Below are 20,817 nucleotides of genomic sequence, written 5' to 3'. Positions count from 1 at the left end.
GTCTTAGGTAGAAGCTACATTCTAGAAAACCAATTGACTTATCATTCCTACTCGCACAGTGTGGTAGTTTAAACACGATCAACATCCCACACATGTAGAAATGACTTATAACAGACTAAACTGTCTCTGATGTTCCTTAGCTGTCACTGTCGCTGTCATGGTTATAGCATGGTGATTCACAGTGCTATCTACAGGGTAGTAAAACCTCCTTAAAATGGAATCGCTTCTCCTACTTTTAAGATATGAAGTCGGTCTGTCTGTCTGTCTCTCTTCTCCTGCTTTTAAGATATGAAGTCTCTCTCTCTCTCTCTCTCTCTCTCTCTCTCTCTCTCTCTCTCTCTCTCTCACACACACACACACACACCAAAACAAAACAAAAAACTAGCCACTTTTTAAAAATAACTTATTGTTTATGAAATTTTCATTATAGTAACATTTAGTAACATCCAATTGTATTTTTAAGTTGGTATTTAATAAACAGAACAAGACTGCCAGTCAGTTCATTTTTATGAATACTGTCTGCGCATAACAATCTAATGAGTGTGTTAAAAGGAGTCTCACACCAAGTCACCAGGCAGGATCCATACCTTGGTCTCACGACCCATCATGTATTCAAACAACACTTTTCTCAAATATTCAAACTCAGTAGGTTCTCCAAAGAGTGAGACATCAGTGTGGTACAAATTGCCACCTGTCAAGAAAGACAAAATCAAAATTACAAAAGCAAACCCAGATAACTTGTCACTCAGAAAATAGACACATTAAGGCACAAGAAGGGAATAGAAAGAGACATTGTTTCCTATCGCTGTATTATGCTTTCCACACATTCACACTGTGGACATTCCCAGCTGCTTGATAGAGTAAAAATAAGAACTGTTACAAAAATTTATTTCCTGTATCCTTCTCTTAAGATCACATGGCTAGTGTAAAAGCTCCTTAATACTGGCATCTCTGCTAAACAGCCTGTGGACAACAGCAGATATCCCAGCAATTAACATCACCATCTTCATTTTAGCAACCACTCAGTATCTCAGACATTTTTAGTTTCTTTTTAAGCACTCCAATATCAGTTCAAATCAAATTTTAAAAATGTTTTGAAACACAACATAAATAACCAACCTGAAAGTGTGCAAAGTATCAGTGTCATAGCGATTTTCAAATATTTTTATGGAAGCTGTGTGCAGTGGCACAAGCCTGAAACCCCAGCTACTTGGGGGCTCATGGAGACTATTAAGTATATGAAGGGAGAAAGCGGGGGGTGGGGAGGGTGGGGGGGTGAGAAAGAGTAGTAATAAATAGTAATGTATAAATAATAATTTATTATTACTCTTACTTAGGGATATGATAAATGTATATTATATGCATACATGGAAATGTCCTGAGAGCTCATTAATTTGCATAATTAAATATGCTAATAAAAATAAAATAAGGCAAATAAGCAGGAAATTTAACATCTTATATAAAAGAAAATGACAACCTAACTTTAGAAGACACAGGAATATAAGGCATTCCACAAAGGAAGAAATGCACACAGCTAGAACTAAGGAGGAACAAATAATATGATCTAATCATGCTCAACCTATTACTAAGAACAGAAACAAAATTAAAATCCTAACAACATTATATCAAATGTAAATCAGCTAAGCACTGAAGGACTATGATACACATTAGCAGGAGAGAGGCCACAGTGGGCTGAAAAATTTCACATCCTGTGATGTGTCAATTCTATTCTTAGTTCTGGATTCTATAGAAAATCTTTCACATGTAGACTATAGGAAACATGTACAAATATGTACCAAACTAATAGAATAAAATCTATAACCAAGATGACTCTCAAACTTACATTAAACAAAAGAAACAGATCACGTACATAAATTCCCCAGCTAAGCAAATCTAAACAAAATGTCACTGGAAACTTCACACATGGATGTTAAATGTGAGGGCAGAAGAATGAGTAGCACAGTGTCAGAAGGGTTCAGCATCACGAAGGTGCTGACTGTATTTTTACAGGAGCTTACATGGAACAGGAAATGCTTTACTTCTCCCTATAGGACGGGGATCATTCAAATCTTAAAAGCAGCAGCATGGAGAAGATCAGTGAGCACAGTTCATCAGACTTTTTGGATTCTTTTAATCATTAAATGTGCTGATATATGCAATGTGTACAAAACAATGTTTGACACCAGAATTTAGTATTATGTATGTAAGATATGCAGCTACGTGACACTACAGGAAACAAAGCAAGCCAGACGCAGAATGACAAGCATTGCAGGATCTGACTCGCATATGAAAGCTATACAAGCTAGATTCAAAGAACAGAGTAAGATGGTAGTTACCATCAGCCAAAAGATCAGGTGAAGTGGAGGTTCATTGTTCAAAGGAGACAAAATTTCAGCGTCAGAGTAGAAACACATTCAAGACAGCTGTTGTCCTGGGGTGATGATATAGTATATTACTGGAAACCAGCATGACTAGATTTCGAGTGTTCTCACCATGTACTGGTCTGAATGAAAATGCCCCGCACAGGCTTATACATTTGAAGGTTTGGTTCCTAGTTGGTGGAACTATTTTGGGAAAAAGTAGGAGGCGTGGCCTTGCTGGAGGTGGTGTGTCACCGGGAAGAGAGCTCTGACGTTTCAAAATCCATGCCAAGCTCAGTGTCTGTCTTTCTGCCTGCTGTCTGTGGATAAGAATCTAATTTCTCAGCTGCTGCTCCAGCACCAAGCCTGCCTGTCTGCCTGCTACCATGCTCCCAGACATGATGGCCATGGACACTAACCCTCTAAAACTGGAAGCAAGATCCCAGTTAAACATTATAGTTAACAAGCTGCTCTGCTCACAGTGGCTCTGCACAGCAGAGCAGTAACTAAGACACATCACAACAAAAGGCGAAGTAAGTGAGGTAATGTGTAGCAGAGGCACACAGGCTGCGGCATGGCGGAAGTCAGCTCACCTTTGTAAGGTGTCCCCACAGTTGTCGCACACACAGTCTTTTCATGTCTTTTCAAACGGTCTTCTAAATTATGGATCTAAAAAGAATTTTCAAACCATACCAAACAATTAATATGAAAATCCCATGTAAGGAAAAGAACAGCTATTCAAGAAGAAGTACTAGATTCTCTTTAATGCTGAAGGAACATTACATGCAGATAAAATGGAAAAAAACCGTTTCTTTGGCAGAAACTAAAAGCATATTCAATGAAAGAAAAATACATAAATTGAATTTTATTAAAATAAAAACCTTTTTACATTGAAAGATTACATAAAAAATGTGAAGACAAATTATAAAATGCGAAGATATTTGCAAATCACATACCTGATAAGGATTTTGTATCCAGAATACATAGTAAGCCCTTACACCTCAGAGAACACAACCCCAGAACAACCACAGGACATTAGTAAATACTACGTCACTCCAAAGAAGAGAGAGATATAAGGGGCCAAAAAGTTGAGGAAAAGATGGTTGATACCATTAATCATTAGAAAAATGTAAACTAACACCACAGTGAAACCACTTCCTACCTTCTCAGGTGGCTATAATAAAAAATCTTGTTGATAAGGATGTGAAAATGGAGTCCTTATAAACCACTGATGTGCACAGAGCAGAAGCTATGGCAAGCAGAGTGGCAGTTTCTCAAGTAGTTTTTTGTTTTGTTTTGTTTTTTTGAGACAGGGTCTCTCTGTGTAGCTTTGCGCCTTTCCTGGATCTCGCTCTGTAGACCAGGCTGGCCTCGAACTCAGAGAGATCCACCTGCCTCTGCCTCCCGAGTGCTGGGATTAAAGGCGTGCGCCACCACCGCCCGGCTCTCAAGTAGTTTTAACACAGAAAGTAACTCCACTCCTTCCTATACATGTACCTACAAGAACGGCAAATGTTCACGCAAAACGTGGTACACAAGTTCAGGCGTGGGTACGTTAGTCTCAGCACTCAGGCAAGAGGATCTTTGCGCCAGCTTGGTCTACAGAGTGGGTTCTAGGACAGCTAGGGCTACACACAAAGCAACTATGAAAGCATGAAGTCACGTGTTCCTTACTGGCCGAGACCCTAGCACTCATCAGCAGAAGCTGGGCTCGTCCGTACCTGCTCTCTCAGCTCCTGCTCCTTTAACGTGGCCTCGCTGATCAGAGTGGTCTTCTGGGCTAGCTGCGTCTGAAAGAACAGACGCCAGACTGGAGTGAGTGCACTTCATCAATCCAGGACTTGTTTCTGTGCTGCTTGCAAAAAACTTCCTTTATAGAAACAGGATCTTTATATTTTAACTTCTTAAAAAAGGAGGGAGTCGGGGTGGGGGAATGTTCCTAAAATGTACTAACTTCAGTAAACTTCAATGAAGAACTAATCTTACCTGTAGCTCCATAATTGTTACCTGGAGATGGAAAAGAAACACAAAAACAAAAGAATGTAAACAATAAAACCGACAAGTAGAAGCAACAATAAAACAGCACTATGAAATGACAACATAGTACAAAGCCAGCTTTCCCATCTTAAGAGAGTGAGCAGGTTTGAAATAAAGCAATTTCAACCCTTTCTTTTTTAACCTGGTCTATTTTTTGTTATAGTAATGCCCACATGCAAACATCCATAAACAGAGGAGAGGGCTGAAAGGCTGTGACAGCTCTTGGACTCTTTATCCTTCAGGGTTAAGGGATACAAGACTATGTGCATGTATCACTGAGGTCAGAGCTTTCAAAGTCCTTTAGGACATTTCTAAGCACAACCCCCAAGGCTCATGCTGGGCTCTGATTACAAGTTGTTGATCATGGAGCTCAGCACAGGTACACATGACTGAGGACCATCTGGAGTCCAGAAGGAATACTGCATCAGTGTGATGCCAGTTGTTTGGGAGGCTGAGACGGGAGGATCGCTTGAGCAGAACGTTCAAACTAGCCTGGGAAACGTGCCAGGACTATCACCATCTCAAGTAAAAAACAAAATCAAAACATTTAGAGGCACGGAAGCACGCTCGAGGAGAATTAAGAGACTACAAAGGAACAACTCTGTTTGTAGTTATTATTTTCTCCTTTCTTTTGCAACAAGTAAAGGACTCAGAGCACTACTATCAATTTCACAACGCATCAACACTCTATGGTAGTCAGGATGCAGCACTGATACTCTGAAGCTGGGGGAAGCTCATGTTAGTAAAATACATGTGTTTTCATAGAAGCAATGTTTAATAGCAAAGATGCCCACAGCCACGATCATACGCTAAATAGACAGAACTGTATTAACGGCTGTCCTTAAAGAGAAGGACCTTTCTGCTTGCTCAGTGCTCATACAGCTGTATCTAGTAAGGAGTGATGCTTGGCAAAGCCTTTTTATAAAGGCTTCATCTCAGAATTCCGGTCAGGAGACCCTTGTAACTGCTGTTATCAGTAACTGATAATCTGTACTAAATCTTCTCAAAGGTAGAGTCACAGACGGTGTCTGTCCATTTTCCCAAGAGCCCCATGACAATGCTGTGAAAAAAAGAACATCGTAGAGAAGGGATAACTGTCAGAAATGTTTCAGTGTCAGGCTTCTCAAACTGGGACCCACATGCTTTGTGGGTAACTGCTGGGGTATATAGCAGGACAAGCAGCCAAGGAACATCAATTTTAATTAAAGACTAGGATTATTAAAAAAAACAAAAACAGCCGGGCGGTGGTGGGGCATGCCTTTAATCCCAGCACTCGGGAGGCAGAGGCAGGTGGATCTTTGTGAGTTTGAGGCCAGCCTGGTCTACAGAGCGAGATCCAAGAAAAGGCGCAAAGCTACACAGAGAAACCCTGTCTCAAAAAACAAACAAACAAACAAACAAACAAACAAAAAACAAAAACAAAGACACAGGCCACTTCTGTCACATCAGTCTTCTCATTGGATCTGCATCTGGTCCAGTAGCCAAGGAAACATGAACCAGCAGAGACTGACTGAAAAACCATCATGTTCCCGCACTACAACTAAGGACACGTTATAAAGTAGAAGACAGATGAAATACGTTCGAAGGCTAGAGGCAGGTGACTGCTGCTGGGGTGGGGGGTCATTATCTTCAGTAGTATAACCATTGATCGGTTACCCACGCTTCAATGGGTAGTTTCATACCCACACCCATGCCCATGTCCAATGTTAAACCCGGGGGTGGGGGTGGGGGTGGTGTCACAAAACAAAACAAAATGACATGAAGTGGGAGGGGACTTGTTAGGAGGGGAAGGGAGGGCTTGTGAGAGTAGGAAGGGCTAAGGGGACAGGGGGGGGGTGAGAGTGACAGAAATATACGACATGCATGTATGCCATTGTCAACAGTAAATAAAAACAGAAAAAAAAAAAAAGGCATTTTAAAAAAGGCTCAGTGTGCTCTGCTATAGTCTGTGGAAAGCCCAGGAAGCTCTGACAAACAGGAAATTCAGGCTTTGAGTGTGGGAGCCTGGATTTAAATTCCACTACAACAGTTAACATGAGAGCTGGACATTCTGTTAAGCTCTTTGGGTTTCAGTTGTACTGACTGAAAAAAAAGCCAGCGTCCTTAAAGAGCTCCTCAGGATTAAATGAGGTGAATGCATGCCAACGGGTGAGCCAGACTGTGGAAATGGTGGTGTTTTCAAGAATTACAAGAAGAAACTCAAAGTCCTCTCACATTGTCCTCCGCGCTCTCCTGCTGGTCTAGCCTGTGCTCGTATCTCTTCTGTAGCTCCTCAAGCTGAGTCTGTAGGTCATTTACTTTTGCAGTCATTTCTTCTTCCCGAGCCTTTAGAATGAAAACAGCAGTGTGGTGACGACATTACAACCATGCTCAGGAGGAGCAGTGTGGAACACTCAACAAGTGGGTGAGACACGCCGCAGAGCTCTTTCCTGTCTCTGCTCTCCTAGCCACCTTTCTGACCCAAATGAATCCCATCCCAGTGCTGCTCACTCCTCCCAGGATGCCATGGCTCCTGTGAGCATGCCCCCTGCCCATCACCTAAGGTCATCGAGCTGCTGCGGTCCTCTCACCCTGGGTTGATCAGGTCTCCAGCTGTAAGGTTCGGTTCTTTCTACAGTGGGTGTCTCAGGTGTCAGGAGATAAAGCGATATTCATACACACTGACAACTGACTGAGCACAGGCAGCGTGGAATGCTTTGGTCTCGTTTTTTTCACCAACTATGGAGGAGCTGTGTAACTCAGGAGTTGGTCTTTATCTACTAGCACCACACATTTCACTCGTCTCCACATCAAGTCAGCAGTTAAGTGCCATAATACAAATAGTCTGTCTAACCTGCTGGCAACCAGTGCAATTTCCATTTTCCCAAAATATTGCATAAACAACAACAACAAAAAATAGGTAAGGCTGAACAAGAAAAAAAAATTTATAGCGGTTTTCATCCCCATGGTCCTACTCAGAAATGATGCCGCACAAATCACCTTCTGTTCTGTTCCGAGGGCACTCAGCTCTCCTCGGCCATAAATCTTGCAAGAGCTTTGTGCTAAAGAACATTTAGAGCTGGAATATCAATCTGGCTTGAGTATGAAGATGAGTGTGGGCTGAGTGAGATGTGAGAGGAAAACCACCACCAACAGGTGTCACATAAGAGACACTGACTGTCAGAAACATGAGGAACACCGTTCTCAATAACAGCCGGACGGTTAGGCACAGAGGACCCACAAAGTCTGATTTTAAACGCTTTCCCGTAAAGAAGGCTAATGGGGAACAAATCAGCACAACCCTGTTCAGTGTTGGCCAGTGCAGAGACCTCAGCTCCTCACCGAGGCACATGCTGACCTAGCCCCGTCTCCAACACCATCAACCTGGAACTGGGCTATTACTGCCTTGGTCATGGCTGTCTTGAGTCTACCATCGCACATCCCTATGGTTACCACGTCAGTGAGAGTCCACAGCTACCTCCTCAGGCACACTTGGACATTCAGCTATGTCTGACACAGCCTTTGATAGCTGCAAACTCCTAAGTAAGCTAAGGCAAGCCTTCTAAGAATTAGAGAAGAATCCCTAATGAATCATCACTAACTTAAAAAATAGTTCTGGATCTGGGGGACAACTCAGTGGTAGGGTGGCTCCCAACAAGATACCAGGTCCTGCGTAAATCCCTAGTTCATCAAAAGGGGGGAGGGGGAGAAGAAAGAAAAGAAAAGGAGGAGAAAGGGATGAGTGGAGAGCTCTAGTTTTCTTGATTCTATTCTTTAAAAACAACAAACAAGAATGAAAGTGAATCTCACTATACACCATTCTCAAATATACATGTGAATGCATTTGATTCAAGTTTCTCTAAAAATCTCATTGAAAGCTTTGTAAAGATGCAGCAGAGAGGTTGAGGAGCGACTCACCGGTAATCACCTGCTACACAATCATGCAGACGCAGGTTCAGACTCCAGCACCCACGTAAAAAGCCAGTTTGGTGGCGCAAGTCTATACCTCCAGTGCTGGTGGGAAGACAGACCCTGGTGGTCAGTTCACCACATGAACTCCAGGTTCAGTGTGCCACAGAAAGCAAACTGGAGAGCAGCTGAGGAAGAGCCCTGACATTGGTATCCCCACTGCCTTAGCCGCCGTTCTACTGCACGAAGAGTGCAGGATCCAGTGCCCTCTTCTCTCCTCTGTGGGCACTGCACATTCATGGTACACATAAGTTCATTGGCAGTTGCATGTACATGGTATATCTAATCTCATGTAGGCACATACAGATAAATAATAAATGCATTTAAAAAAAAAATCTAGCCGGGCGGTGGTGGCGCACACCTTTAGTCCCAGCACTCGGGAGGCAGAGCCAGGCGGATCTCTGTGAGTTCAAGGCCAGCCTGGTCTACAAAGTGAGTTCCAGGAAAGGCGCAAAGCTACACAGAGAAAGCCTGTCTCGAAAAACCAAAAAAAAAAAAAAAAAAACTATTGAGGTGTTGGTGGTACATGCCTATAATCCGAGCACTTGAGAAGCTGAGTTAGGAGGATCAGGAGTTCAAGGCCATGTCTGGCTATATAACAAGTTCAAGGCCAGCCTGGGCTGTATGAAACCTTGTCTCAAGATACATAAATACAGTCACTTGTTGACTCCTTATTAGATGTTTGACCATGCAGTGTACCTAGTATGCCTAAGGCACCTAGTTTAGTTTTATCTTCTGGTATTTGTTACTGTGCTTTTGCTCTGTTTTGTTTTTATGCAGAAGGGAAGGCAACCTTAGTGTAGCTAATTATTTAAGTAATAATATATCTTGAGTTCTAGAGTAGAGATTCATCATTACCTTCACATATTTCATAAGTAAAGCTGTCTTCCCAAGGAAGGGACTTTAAGAAGGTAACAGCTATTTATTGTGAATAATCAAGCCTGAGAGCCTCAGGGAGAGGGTAAGCTCTTTTTTCTGATTCCTTCTCTGTATGTGGATGTGTGGGTCATTATTGTCAGACTTTTTTGCGGGGACTGCCAGCCCCCAAAACTTATTATTAATTATGAAAGCTTGACTTTAGCTTAGGCTTGTTTCCAGCTATTTTAAGAATACAGACTGTATTCTTAAAAACTTAGCATAAATATATTCTGAAAGTACAAGAAATTTGCAATTATTTTTAAATTTTCCTAATGAGATTTAAAGCTTACAAATTACACAAACTTGGCACTCCATATTCCATAATTTCATTCAATTCAATTACATTTAAAATAATGATTATTACAATCTGTTCCCAGCTCACACATGTACTGCTGACACAGTTAGCTGAAGTTATGGCTCTTCTGGAACAACAAATGTTTCTTGGCATAGAATGAAGGAAGCTTGGAGTAGCCTTACAGAGAATAATTGACTTGTTTTATATCTGAAAAACGTTCTTGGGTCCAAAGTTCTTACTAGTATTTATGATTTATTTTATTCTGCTAATGCAATGCCATTAGAGGAAGTAGCATCCACTAAATGTAAAACACTTAGCTGATAAATTCCCCTTTTCCACACACACACACCTCCACTCTGGACCATCAAAACTCTGAAAATGAGTGGAGAAGGAATGAGGGTGGCTGGCTGTCCTGGGAAGACCCCATCTAAGCTGAGTAGCCTTAGACACTGTGACTGCTCGAGCTCCCAGACTTCATCCGAGCACAAAGCCTCATTTTAGTCTAGTTTCTGTCAAAGGAAAAAAAATGTCTCCACAGCTGAAGAACACCAGTTCTACCATAAAACACAGACTATTTCAAAAGAAAACGAAAATTAGGTACGTCAAGGATCTCCTCGTATCTCCTGGCTGTTCTTTTCAGATCATCGTCTTTCTCCGCGATCTTTCTATGCAACTGGTGCGTCTCTTCTTGGTGGCTTTCCAGAAGCTCAGCTTCCACCTCCTGGGCTTTATCTAATTAAGGACAAGGGACACATAAGAAAACATGCTTGAGACTGTCTATATACCAGCAGTAGTAGGAATTCTCATTTCAAATGAATGTTCATGAAATTCAGCAGAACAGGCATGGTGAGGTGCGAAGCAGGTTAGAGAACTTTCTAGAGGTCTAGAGGCCCTGGAAGAGTACTTTCTTGGTCAAGGGCCATTTTCCATTTTCCCTCTAGTTAATGACATACAGCACCTACTACAAGGGCAAAAAGAGACTAGGCTTGGACCATGGCCTCAGGCGAGGGTGGTTTCCCTGCCGGGTTGAAAGCTGTACTCACGAATGGTCTCCTGGACAGTCCTTTCGAGTTCCTGATCCTTCTGTGCCAGCTGGGTGTTAAACTCCCTCATCAGCTGCTTCAGTATGGAAGTATGCTTCAACTCAAGATCTTCTTGCTCCTGTCTGAGTAACAAGAGTGGACAGCGATGACGGCTGTCTCCACAGAGCAAGTTACAAAGAGGTCTCACACAGTCTGCAGCACAATGCGCTCTCGCTGTTCTGGAGGCCATTCTGAGTGTGCATGTGTCCAGGTGGAGAAAACTAGAGATACAGAGACTCTGATGCCTTCAGTGACTACCTCTGGGGCCTGGGGAATGGTTCTTTCCCACTTGAAACTTCTCCACTACACATGCATGGTAGTCACAGAGCTACTACTAAAGACAACCAACAATGAGATCATTTCTCAAGACATGCACCTAGCAGCTGGGATCCCGCCTGCCAGAAAAGGTGTCTCCCCTAAATGAACATGAACCAACAACCAACACCACCTACTGCCCAAACTTTTCATTTCTGCCCAGTATTTAACTTACTGGAGTGATGTAACACTTCGGGCAGGTAAAAGTGTCTGCATTACACACACACACACACACACACACACACACACACACACACACACATATGGTGATATTTTATTTGTATTAAAATGTTATTTGTATGTTAATAAATAAAGTTGCCCGGGGGTCAGAGCTATTAGCAAGCCATAGGAAAGCAGGGCAGTGGTGGTGTATACTTGTAATCCCAGCACTTGGTATGCAGAGCTGGTTAAGTCTCTGTGTGTTCAGGGATACAGCCATTATTGGACACACATGCCTTTAATCTCAATACCAAGCAAGGAAAACCTGGAGGCCTATACAGACAGGCCGTGACGAGGCGGTCATGTGGTTGGGTTTACAACCAATGAGAAGGCAGAACAGGAACACTATATAAAGACTTTAACACAGGGGTAGCTCTGGTTCGGAGAGGTAGGATCACTGCAGGAGGAAGGGTAAGGTTTTAGCTCTTAGCTCTGACCTCTTGGCTTTTTTCTTTGCATTGGTTCTGTGTCTCTTATTTAATAAGAAGGTTGGTTGCATCTACACACACACACACAAAACGTGGGAACGACACTTACTTGAGCTTCTCCTCTGCTTCCTGCACATACTCTTGTTTCAAGATGTGCAGCTCCTGCTGATGTTCCTTTCTCAGCACCCGTAGATCTTTCTGCAGCCTCGCCACCTCCCTGCTCAGCTTCTGCTTCTCCCGCTCCACCCCTGCCAACTTTGACTCCAGGGCACTGTGCTGAGTGTCCATGTTACTCCCCAACTCTGGCTGGATCACGTGTAACTTGGCATTGTCCTCAGAACTGTCTTCCAAAACTTCCACAGACTTATTTTCCCCATCCATTCCTTGCTGTGAAGCTTGCGATCTCTCCTCTTTTAAGGTCAGTTTTTCCATTTCCCGTCTATGTGAGTCCCTCTCTCTTACTAAGTCTGACTCCAGCTCCTTTATCTTCTGCTCCAGAGTCTGGCAGGTCAGCTCCTTCTCCTGGAGGGTTTTCTGGACACTGTCGAGCACACTTGCCCAGTTCTGTTTCACTCCTGTGTCGTTTTTACCAGTTTCCTCTCCCATGGGTTGGGACACAATGAAGGAACAGTTCATCTTCTTCTCTTCCAGTTCTTCTTGAAGACATCCTATCAGAACCTGGTCATCTAGCTGTCTGGCCTGGGTGCGGTCTAGCTTCACTTCAGATGGAGAGAAGGCCGACTCACCTTTCCCCTGCTCCAGGTGGTGCAGCAGCTTTTCGTTCTCAACTAATCGTCTCTGTAGTGCGGAGAGTCTTTCTTCACACGCCCTGTGAGTGCAGCCCTGGGAATCCGCTGCTGCCTGCTCGGAAGACGCTGCCACATTTTGTTTGGATCTGGACACAACTGGCATTTCTGATTGTGGGGAACTTTCTAGGTTTTTAAGTTTTTCTTCTAGAATGTGAATTTGCTTTTCTCTGTCTTGTAATTTTGCATTCAGTTCACCCAGCTGGCTTTCTCTATCTTTTTCATACTGCTGTTTTTTCTCTTCCATCTGAGACAGTAACTGCTTCCTGATGGCAGCGATCTTCTGCTCTGCCTTCCTCTTCAGCTCTACTTTCGAGGCACTTTCTAACTCAAGCTTATCTTCCAAGGCCTTTAACTCCCCGTCTCTGCTCTTCACACTTGAATTCACATGTTCTAGTTCCTTCTTCATAATTCCCAGTTCAGCTTCCAGGGAAGACACTTGCTTTCCTAGTCTCTGGACATTTTCCTCAGCCTCCCTAACCCTGTTGTCTTTCTCCTCTCCCAGCTCTTCAAAGTGCTGAAGTTTCTGAACCAGTTCATTCCGCTCAGTGTCCTTCTGTTGGTTGTAATTCTGAAGTGTTTCATTTAGGGACTCGATTTCTCTTTTCCTCTGAGTAACACAGTCCTCCAGCTCAGCAACTCTTGCTGTCTGCACCTTTAGCTCGCTCGCTAAGTCACACTCCTTCTTCTCCATCTTGTTCCTCCTGTCTTCCATCTCACCCTTTAAACATTCAAATCTTTTCTTCTGCTGATCAAGGTCTTCCTTCAGTAAATGGATCTGCTCATCCTTTTCACTAGCTTCTTTGGCTTTGATGTCAAGCTGTGTCTGCAAGTCTTTAATAGTGCTTTGGTACTGTGCAAATCTGGGCTGTGCTTTTTTCTTCAACTCGGAGAACTTGTTGGACCAATGATCTACCTGCTCAAGAGCAGACTTTTTCTCTTGACTTAGAGCATCGACTTTTGAAGAAAGGTCTTGCAGCTGACTTTGTAGCTCCCTCTGCTGTTCCTCATGCTCCTTGTTCAGTGACGCCAGGGCTGCCACTTTGTCACCCAGGCTGACGCTGTTCTCAAGTTGAGCATTCAGATCACTTAGCTGTTTGCTAAGGTTGTCAATCTCAGATGTTTTCTCGGAAAGCTCTCCTCTCAGCAGTGTGACGGCATTGATGTTCTCTGATAACTCTTTCTTCAACTGTGTGATGCAAGACTCCTTCTCTGAGGCCGCCTGCTGCTGCTGGCCTCCTTCCTTCTGTAAGGCTTCCTTTTCCGTGACGAGACCTTCGATATCGGCCTTCATGGCCTTAATCTGATTTTCTTTTTCTTCCAGCTGACGGGTAAGCTGTTGAACCGAGTTCTTCAGTGTGTGCTGCTCCTCTGTAAGCTGTGTAAGCTGTGCTTCTAATTCAGAAACTTGGCCCGTTTTCCTGAGCAGAGCCTCCCGAACTGTGGCCGTGTGCTGCTGACAACGGGCAAGCCTAGAGAGAACGGCGTCCACTTTGTCTCCACTCACACTGAGGAGCTCGCTTGTTTTAGCTTCTAACAAGGCTTTGGTTTCCTCACAGCGAACGTCTAGCTGAGATGCTAGCTCTGCAAGCAGGGTTTTGAGTTTCAAGCCCTTGTCCTCTAGGCTCTTCCTGCTGCTTTCCTGTAAAGCCCTGCAGCTCCGGAGCTCCTCCTCCTCCTCCGCAGGCTGTGCCTTGCCCGTAAACTCAGAAGCCCTGAGCTTCCCCTTCTCTGCCAGCATTTTCAGCTCAGCTAGCTCCTCCTGAAGAGAAACCTTCTCATTCAGAGAACGACCCAAATCAACTTCCAGCTTTTCAACTTGGGATTTCAACTGCGTTTCATTTTGTGAAAGTGAAATGATGTGAGCAGACTTCTGCTCTAACTGTTCCTGCAGATCGGCTCGCGCTATGTCCTGCTTGATAAGGGCCTCCTTCAGCCCCATCACTTCCTTGTTCAGCTCCTCTCTTTCAGACTCCAACGTGAGGATCTTCTGCCTCAGCTCTGCCAGCTCTTGTTCCTTCCCCTCCATCCGGCTCTCGTGCTTGGCCCCAAGCTCTTCAGCTTGCTGACGGAGTCTCTTTTCCCAGGACTCTATGACGTCATCAAGTTTGCGCTGGTGAGCTTCAGTCAGGCTTTCTATCTGCTGCCTTTGGTTCGCCTCCAATCTGGCGACTGTGTCACTGACCCCGGCTGAGCTGGCCTGTGCCATCTCCAGGATCTGGGCATTGAACTGGCTCTCTTTCTGACTGAGCTCTAGGACAGTATTCTCAAGCTCTTTTTTAAGTTTGGCTTCCTGATCCAACAGCTGTTTCTTGGCTTCTTGCATTTCTTTTGCTTTCTGCTTAACTTTTTCTATCCTTTTTTCCTGATTTTTAAATTTGGTTTCATATTCCTCACGCAAAATACTAATACTCTCCTCTTTAGAAGACAATTTCTGTTGGAGGATCTCGATTTCTTTGGTCTGTTCTTCTCTCATTTGTAAAATGACATTTTCCTTTTCCATCAGGATTTGCCTTGTCTGCTCTTTCTCCATGTCACTGTCCTTGAGCTGTGACTCGTGGAGCTGGGCTAACGACCTGCCTTTCTCCTCCAGCGCACGCTTCTGTTCCTCAAGCTGATGCACCTGGGCTCTCCGAGTGTCTAATTCCACACACGCATGCTTTTTTTGTGTTTCCATTTCAGCTACCTGCTTGGTAAGAAGGTTCTTCTCTGTTTCCAGATCCAACATCTTCTGCTGCATGTGGGCTAGCTGCTCCTCATACGCGCCCGTCTGCTCACGGGTAGTGCTCTGTTGTGAGTGGAGGAGATCCAGCTTAGCCAAGGCTTGCTGGAGTTCCCCGGCAGACTTTTGAAGAAGAGCTTCGAGATTTTCTATTCGATCCTGCTGCTCCTTCAGGTGCCCATCTCTCTCCTTCAGGAGAAGGCCCAACTGACTGAGTTCATCTTTTAAGGCCTTCTCAGTCCTCTGGACAGTTCTTTCTTGTTCCTTACTGATGCTGTCGACTTCACGCTGGTGGTGATGTCTCTGCTCCTCCAGCTCGGCCTCTAAGGCCTGCTTCATTTTATCTGCATCAGCCCTCACGACAGAAAGCTCCTCCTCGAGCTGCTCACGGGCTTTCAGTGCTTCTGACAGCTCTGAGGATAGGGACTCCAGTTCTGTCTGCTTCACATCCAGCTTCTCTAGGGTCTTCTCATTCATGTCTCGTATATGGGCCTGGAAAAGCCTCTCCTTCTCCTGCAGTAACGCATCTTTTTCTTGCTCATATTTCTCTCTGAGCTCCTGCACTGCAGCCTGATGCTGCTGCCCCAGGCCCTGGAGTCTCTCTGTGCACAGGCTGTCCTGCCGCTGCTGGAGGTGCTCCAGTTCTGTCCTGTGCTTCTCAGCCATGGCCGTGAGCTCTTTATTGTGCTTATTCTTCTCAGCCTCCAATGCAGCAGCTAAATGCTCGGATTGATTTTTTTTTTCTTGTAAGCTTTTTTCCAAAGAGGTTTCCAATTCAAGAATTCTCTGTTAATGAAAATGGATGTATTTTTACTAATGCACATACTTGTTTATTAGCAATGGCACACAGATTACTCGGGCCTACCTAAAGGCTGCAATTTGGACACTTCACATACCAGACCAAACATAAGAAAAGGCAGACAATACACTGTGCTCAGTCACTAACGGGACCACAAACATAAACTCAGTTCTGTATTTGTTCTACTTACTTGGGTAACTATTTCAACTATCTCTACTTTCAAAAAATATTCTAATGGGAAAGTTAAAAAGAAAATAAATCACAAAATAAATAATAATGGCACACTCCAAGCTTTTAGGTTACAATAGTATTTTATTACTTTCATAATTTCATTTTGGAGGAAAAAGTATCTCATTTCTACCCCCAAAGGCATACACTTAAAATCTTTTTAAAATTTTGTTATTTGTGTGTGTGTGTGTATGTGTGTATGTGTGTGTGTGTGTGTGTGTGTGTGTGTGTGTGTGTGTGAGAGAGAGAGAGAGAGAGAGAGAGAGAGAGAGAGAGAGAGAGAGGAGAGAGAGAGAGGAGAGAGAGAGATAGAGAGAGGAGAGAGAGGAGAGAGAGAGAGAGATGGGGGCAGGCCCTAGCTGCGGATGTCGGAGGAGATCTGTGGGAACTGGTCCTCTCTCCACTGTGAGTTTAGGGTCAGACTCAGATTCCGGGCTGTGCAGCAAGCACTCTGACCTGAGCCATCTCACTAGCCTGACATGGATTTTTTCAAAGATGCTTCTTAAAGATATTTTACCAAAGGTTACTGTTATCTCACAGAATATTAACCTTCACTCTGAACGTCAGAGCTAGAGAAGTCCTAAGAAACTGACCAATCCAGTCTCTCAGTGGCTGGCAAAGAAAGTGAGGGGCGATGCATTTCAAAGGGGCCAGTGCTCAGTGGTGCTTACCCAACAGCTGCACGTCGGAGGTGTGGGTAAAGGAAGACAAGGGCGGCCAACTGTGGAAGAGTATGACTGTCTGACTGTTTAAAGAGTGGAAGATCCAAATACCATCAGCACGTTTTTACTACAGGCAGCACATCTCTAATACTGATAAGGAAAAGGGCCAGAGAGCCTTAAAACTATACACACTGAGACATGGAATCAAACACGTCAGCCCAGCACCATGTTTAATATTTTTTGAAAAAATGGGTAATTTTGAAAAGTAGAGCATAGTGTAACTAAACTCTGACAAAAGCAGAGCGTGGACTCTATTTAGGACACAGTATATGAGGAAGTTGGGCCAGTAGGAGGGTGCAGAACATATGCTGCCTACAAGGTGAGGCCACTTCCTAGTGTCAAGGGTGGACAGTAGCAGAGTGGAGACACTGCAGCGTCTGTGTGCTGAGAGGCAGAGTGAAGGGCTGCCAGAGCACTGGGAGCTGGGAGCAAACCAAGAAGGACAATGTGGCAAAGAAAGCCCTAAGCCAATAGTATTCCCATGAACACTTCTCACTAAAGATGAAGAGTATGCACACATAAACCCAACCCCACAAGCCAGAAGCTTATCACAGCCTGATGCTGACTGGAGACAACAGTCTCCACAGACACACACATCCCTGGCTCCAGGGACAGTCTCCACAGACACACGCTTCCCCAGCTCCGGGGACAGTCTCCACAGACACACACGCTTCCCCAGCTCCGGGGACAGTCTCCACAGACACACACGCTTCCCCAGCTCCGGGGACAGTCTCCACAGACACACACGCTTCCCCAGCTCCGGGGACAGTCTCCACAGACACACACGCTTCCCCAGCTCCGGGGACAGTCTCCACAGACACACACATCCCCGGCTCCAAAGACAGTCTCCACAGACACACACATCCCCGGCTCCAGGGACAGTCTCCACAGACACACACATCCCCGGCTCCAGGGACAGTCTCCACAGACACACACATCCCTGGCTCCAGGGACAGTCTCCACAGACACACACGCTTCCCCAGCTCCGGGAACAGTCTCCACAGACACACACTTCCCCAGCTCTGGAGCCCACACAGCACGTGAACTTACAGTTCGGTAAACCTCTGCCTCTCGCCCAAGTTCCTGGAGTTTGTTTTCACTCTCTGAAAGAATTGCTTTTTTCTGAAGCTCTAACTCTTCTAGAGCCAAGGATCCTTGCTGCTCTTTTTCTTGGGTGAGCTTCAAGTATTCTGATTGACTCTTTTCCTGTGGCAAAAACAATTAATACCATCTCAGTCCCACTGAGTCTTGGGCATTCCCAAAGCACTCCAGTGGAATCGCACTTTCCATTCGGTCTGCACCCAGCCCTGTGAGGGAAGCAGCAACCTCGCAAACGCACAAGCCAGACTCAAGGCTTTCCAGGGTGGTTAGCTTGGAAAACCTTCCGTTTTTAGTACAATAAACATCCACAGCAAGGGTTAAGAGCACTTGTAACATTAAATGAGCACACTGAACTGTAATTTCTCGATTGCACTCCAACTTGAAGTGTGCTTATCTATACTGCTGCTTACAGAGTGAGTGTTGACTCAGTGTTTACACATGGCTATACCATGGAGATACACAGGTTTCTACAAAATGAATTCATACTACAGAATGAACCAACAAGATAGAATTATCCACAACCTCCATTTCAGTATTTTTCAGTATAGTTTATAGAGGAAACATTAAAGTCTGTTGATTCAAGAAGGGGTTAAACCTCTGTGTGTGATCACTGTTTGTATGTCTTTCTTCCTCTATTTGAAATAGAGCTGAGCATGCCAGTTCCTAGAAGACAGTATTGATGCCAGTGTTCAAGACCCAAAACAGGTCCTTTTAGCACTGTTCCCAGCTTCGTTTCTGTCCCATTCTGTTCATTCATTTCCATGCTCCTATTTTTACTTCATGCTGCCCTGACACACTTTAAATGTTCTTATAAGCTACCTTAATTTCTCTCTGGAGCAAAATCTTTTTTCTTTTTTTGGGTTTTAGAGATAGGGTTTCTCTGTGTAGCCCTGGCTGTCCTAGAACTCACTCTGTAGACCAGGCTGGTCTCGAACTCTGAGATCTGCCTCCCTAGTGCTGGGATTAATGGTGTACGCCACCATACATGTACGCCACCACACGTGGGTGCAATTTCAACCACACCCTTTTTCTAGTCTTGCATAAGTATACTCTAAATCAAAATGCCTATCTCCCCTCCAGAGATTAGAAAATTTGTTGTCTAAGCAAGAATCAATGCTGCTGGAAATGCTGAGAAACTTGGACACTCAGAATCAAGAAGACAAGAGGAAGGGGGGGGGGGGAGGGAGGGAGGGACTACAACTCCAGACTGCACTTCCCATCCTGTACTGAACATGTTTAAAAATCACACACACTATTTTATGGATGGTAATTTCACGCATTTTCTGGATAATTTCATATCAAAACAAACTACATTTTAGCACTGGCACTTTTTATGGTGGCTCATATAAAAGGTTTTCACAACTGAGGAAAATTACTTTTTATTTTAAATTTTAAATCACATTTTTAGCAAAAAATGTGAATCTTTGCTTTTCTATTACTTTGTTCATCCAGTAGTTATTTTCATTTTTTTTTAAACTCTACTTTTTAAACATCATATGAATTCAAAGTTTTGCTCTTTAAATTTCATTCAGAATAATCTTTGGGAGCCCATTGGTATAGCCAGTGTGCTGGGCTTTGAGACAATTGATCATCTTTTCCTTTCCTCCTAATTACCACCGGATGACAGCTGGGCACATCAGACATGTGATTTCATGCACTAAACGCTAAGCCCACAAGCCCTTTTGCCTTGCCTAACCCTCTCCGACACTGAGGTCAAGGCTGTGGAAACCCACTCCACCCAGTGGCGGCAGCTTTGAGGTGTGCCTCTGACTAAACAGCACTTACAAGAGCTATTTTCATCTGCTCATGCAGCTCTCTTTCTTGGCTCTGAAGCTTCCTGGCCAGTTCCTGCTCTTTGCTGGCCAGCTCCTCTGCATGCAACTTCTGAAGTTCAGCAAGTTGTTCTTCTGAGGTCTTCTGAAAACAAGCCGAAAGGTAAGTAAGTGCAAACACCCAGGAAAAGCCACTCCTCAACTTTCCTGAAACTAATCATGCCAGTAACTTGTTAAAAGGAAACATGAGAACATAGTCATGAGTATGACTCCAAAGTCAGAGTAGTGAAAAGAAAGCCCACTGAAGACTGAGGCTGCACTACGGGGCTGCGGCTCCGTTTCTGTAACCTCTAGTGACTGCACCGTTGGTCAGGGTAGAGCAGAGGGCAGGGAGGAAGACAGAAGACAAGAACCTGCACCCAGAAGAGATGCTTCACTGTGCTCAGGCTGCACCTAGCTTTCTAGGAAGCCATTATTTATAAAGAGTTACTGGCTTTGTTCTTTTTGGAAAGGAAAACTCAACTTTATAAAAACATCAAGTTTCCTTATATAAATCTAAAAAGTTAATGTAATCAAACACCCAAAGAATGAGGGATTCTGCTCAGGAGACAAAACTGTGCGTGTTAGAATAGCCAGCAATGCCGGCCCCATCACCACTCCCGAGAGCAACGGAGATGAAGGGAGGCCACAGGCAGACAGCAGCTCCTCAGACACAGCGACTATATCGCGCTGCAGCAGCGCACAGTGCCCAGAGCCACAGGGAGCACCCAGCATTTGACAACAGGAAAAGAGAGAAAAAGACAGGTGCTCGACATCTTACACATTACGTAAAGAGACAACAGCAGGTCGGGGGTACATACATGGTTAGAGTCTGATGGCAGTCCCCTGGGGCACATTATTACATACATGGTTTAGAGGCTGCTAGCAGCGCCCTGGGAAAAACTAAGTTGGATTTCAACCTTATTCCTCATACCAAATAAATTTCAGTCAGAATAAAGATGCCACCGTAAATGAAATGTATCCAAATGTCAAAAGAAAACAACAGAATTGAAAAAAAAAAAAAAA

At 44.2% G+C, this 20,817-nt stretch overlaps 1 protein-coding gene across 9 annotated transcripts in view; it reads right to left on the bottom strand.

Moving 5' to 3' along the window:
- Golga4 (golgin A4) overlaps window positions 1-20,817 on the bottom strand; it is a 91,521-nt gene that overhangs the window by 9,973 nt on the left and 60,731 nt on the right. For 6 of the 9 annotated variants that reach the window (XM_059268861.1, XM_059268862.1, XM_059268855.1 and 3 more), the window contains 10 exons: window positions 19,766-19,897; window positions 17,930-18,085; window positions 11,712-15,916; window positions 10,602-10,723; window positions 10,160-10,290; window positions 6,612-6,722; window positions 4,347-4,367; window positions 4,082-4,150; window positions 2,954-3,029; window positions 588-691 (listed from right to left, as the gene is read on the bottom strand). In XM_059268861.1, coding sequence (XP_059124844.1) covers window positions 588-691; window positions 2,954-3,029; window positions 4,082-4,150; window positions 4,347-4,367; window positions 6,612-6,722; window positions 10,160-10,290; window positions 10,602-10,723; window positions 11,712-15,916; window positions 17,930-18,085; window positions 19,766-19,897 — 5,127 coding nt within the window. Of the gene's footprint in view, window positions 1-587; window positions 692-2,953; window positions 3,030-4,081; window positions 4,151-4,346; window positions 4,368-6,611; window positions 6,723-10,159; window positions 10,291-10,601; window positions 10,724-11,711; window positions 15,917-17,929; window positions 18,086-19,765; window positions 19,898-20,817 lie in introns of those variants that run through there. The other 3 variants (XM_059268856.1, XM_059268858.1, XR_009380349.1) reach the window with 2 other exon arrangements.

Source organism: Peromyscus eremicus, chromosome 7 (genome assembly GCF_949786415.1).
Source record: "Peromyscus eremicus chromosome 7, PerEre_H2_v1, whole genome shotgun sequence".
Classification (NCBI taxonomy): domain Eukaryota; kingdom Metazoa; phylum Chordata; class Mammalia; order Rodentia; family Cricetidae; genus Peromyscus; species Peromyscus eremicus.
This window is presented reverse-complemented; position numbering and strand designations above follow the sequence as displayed.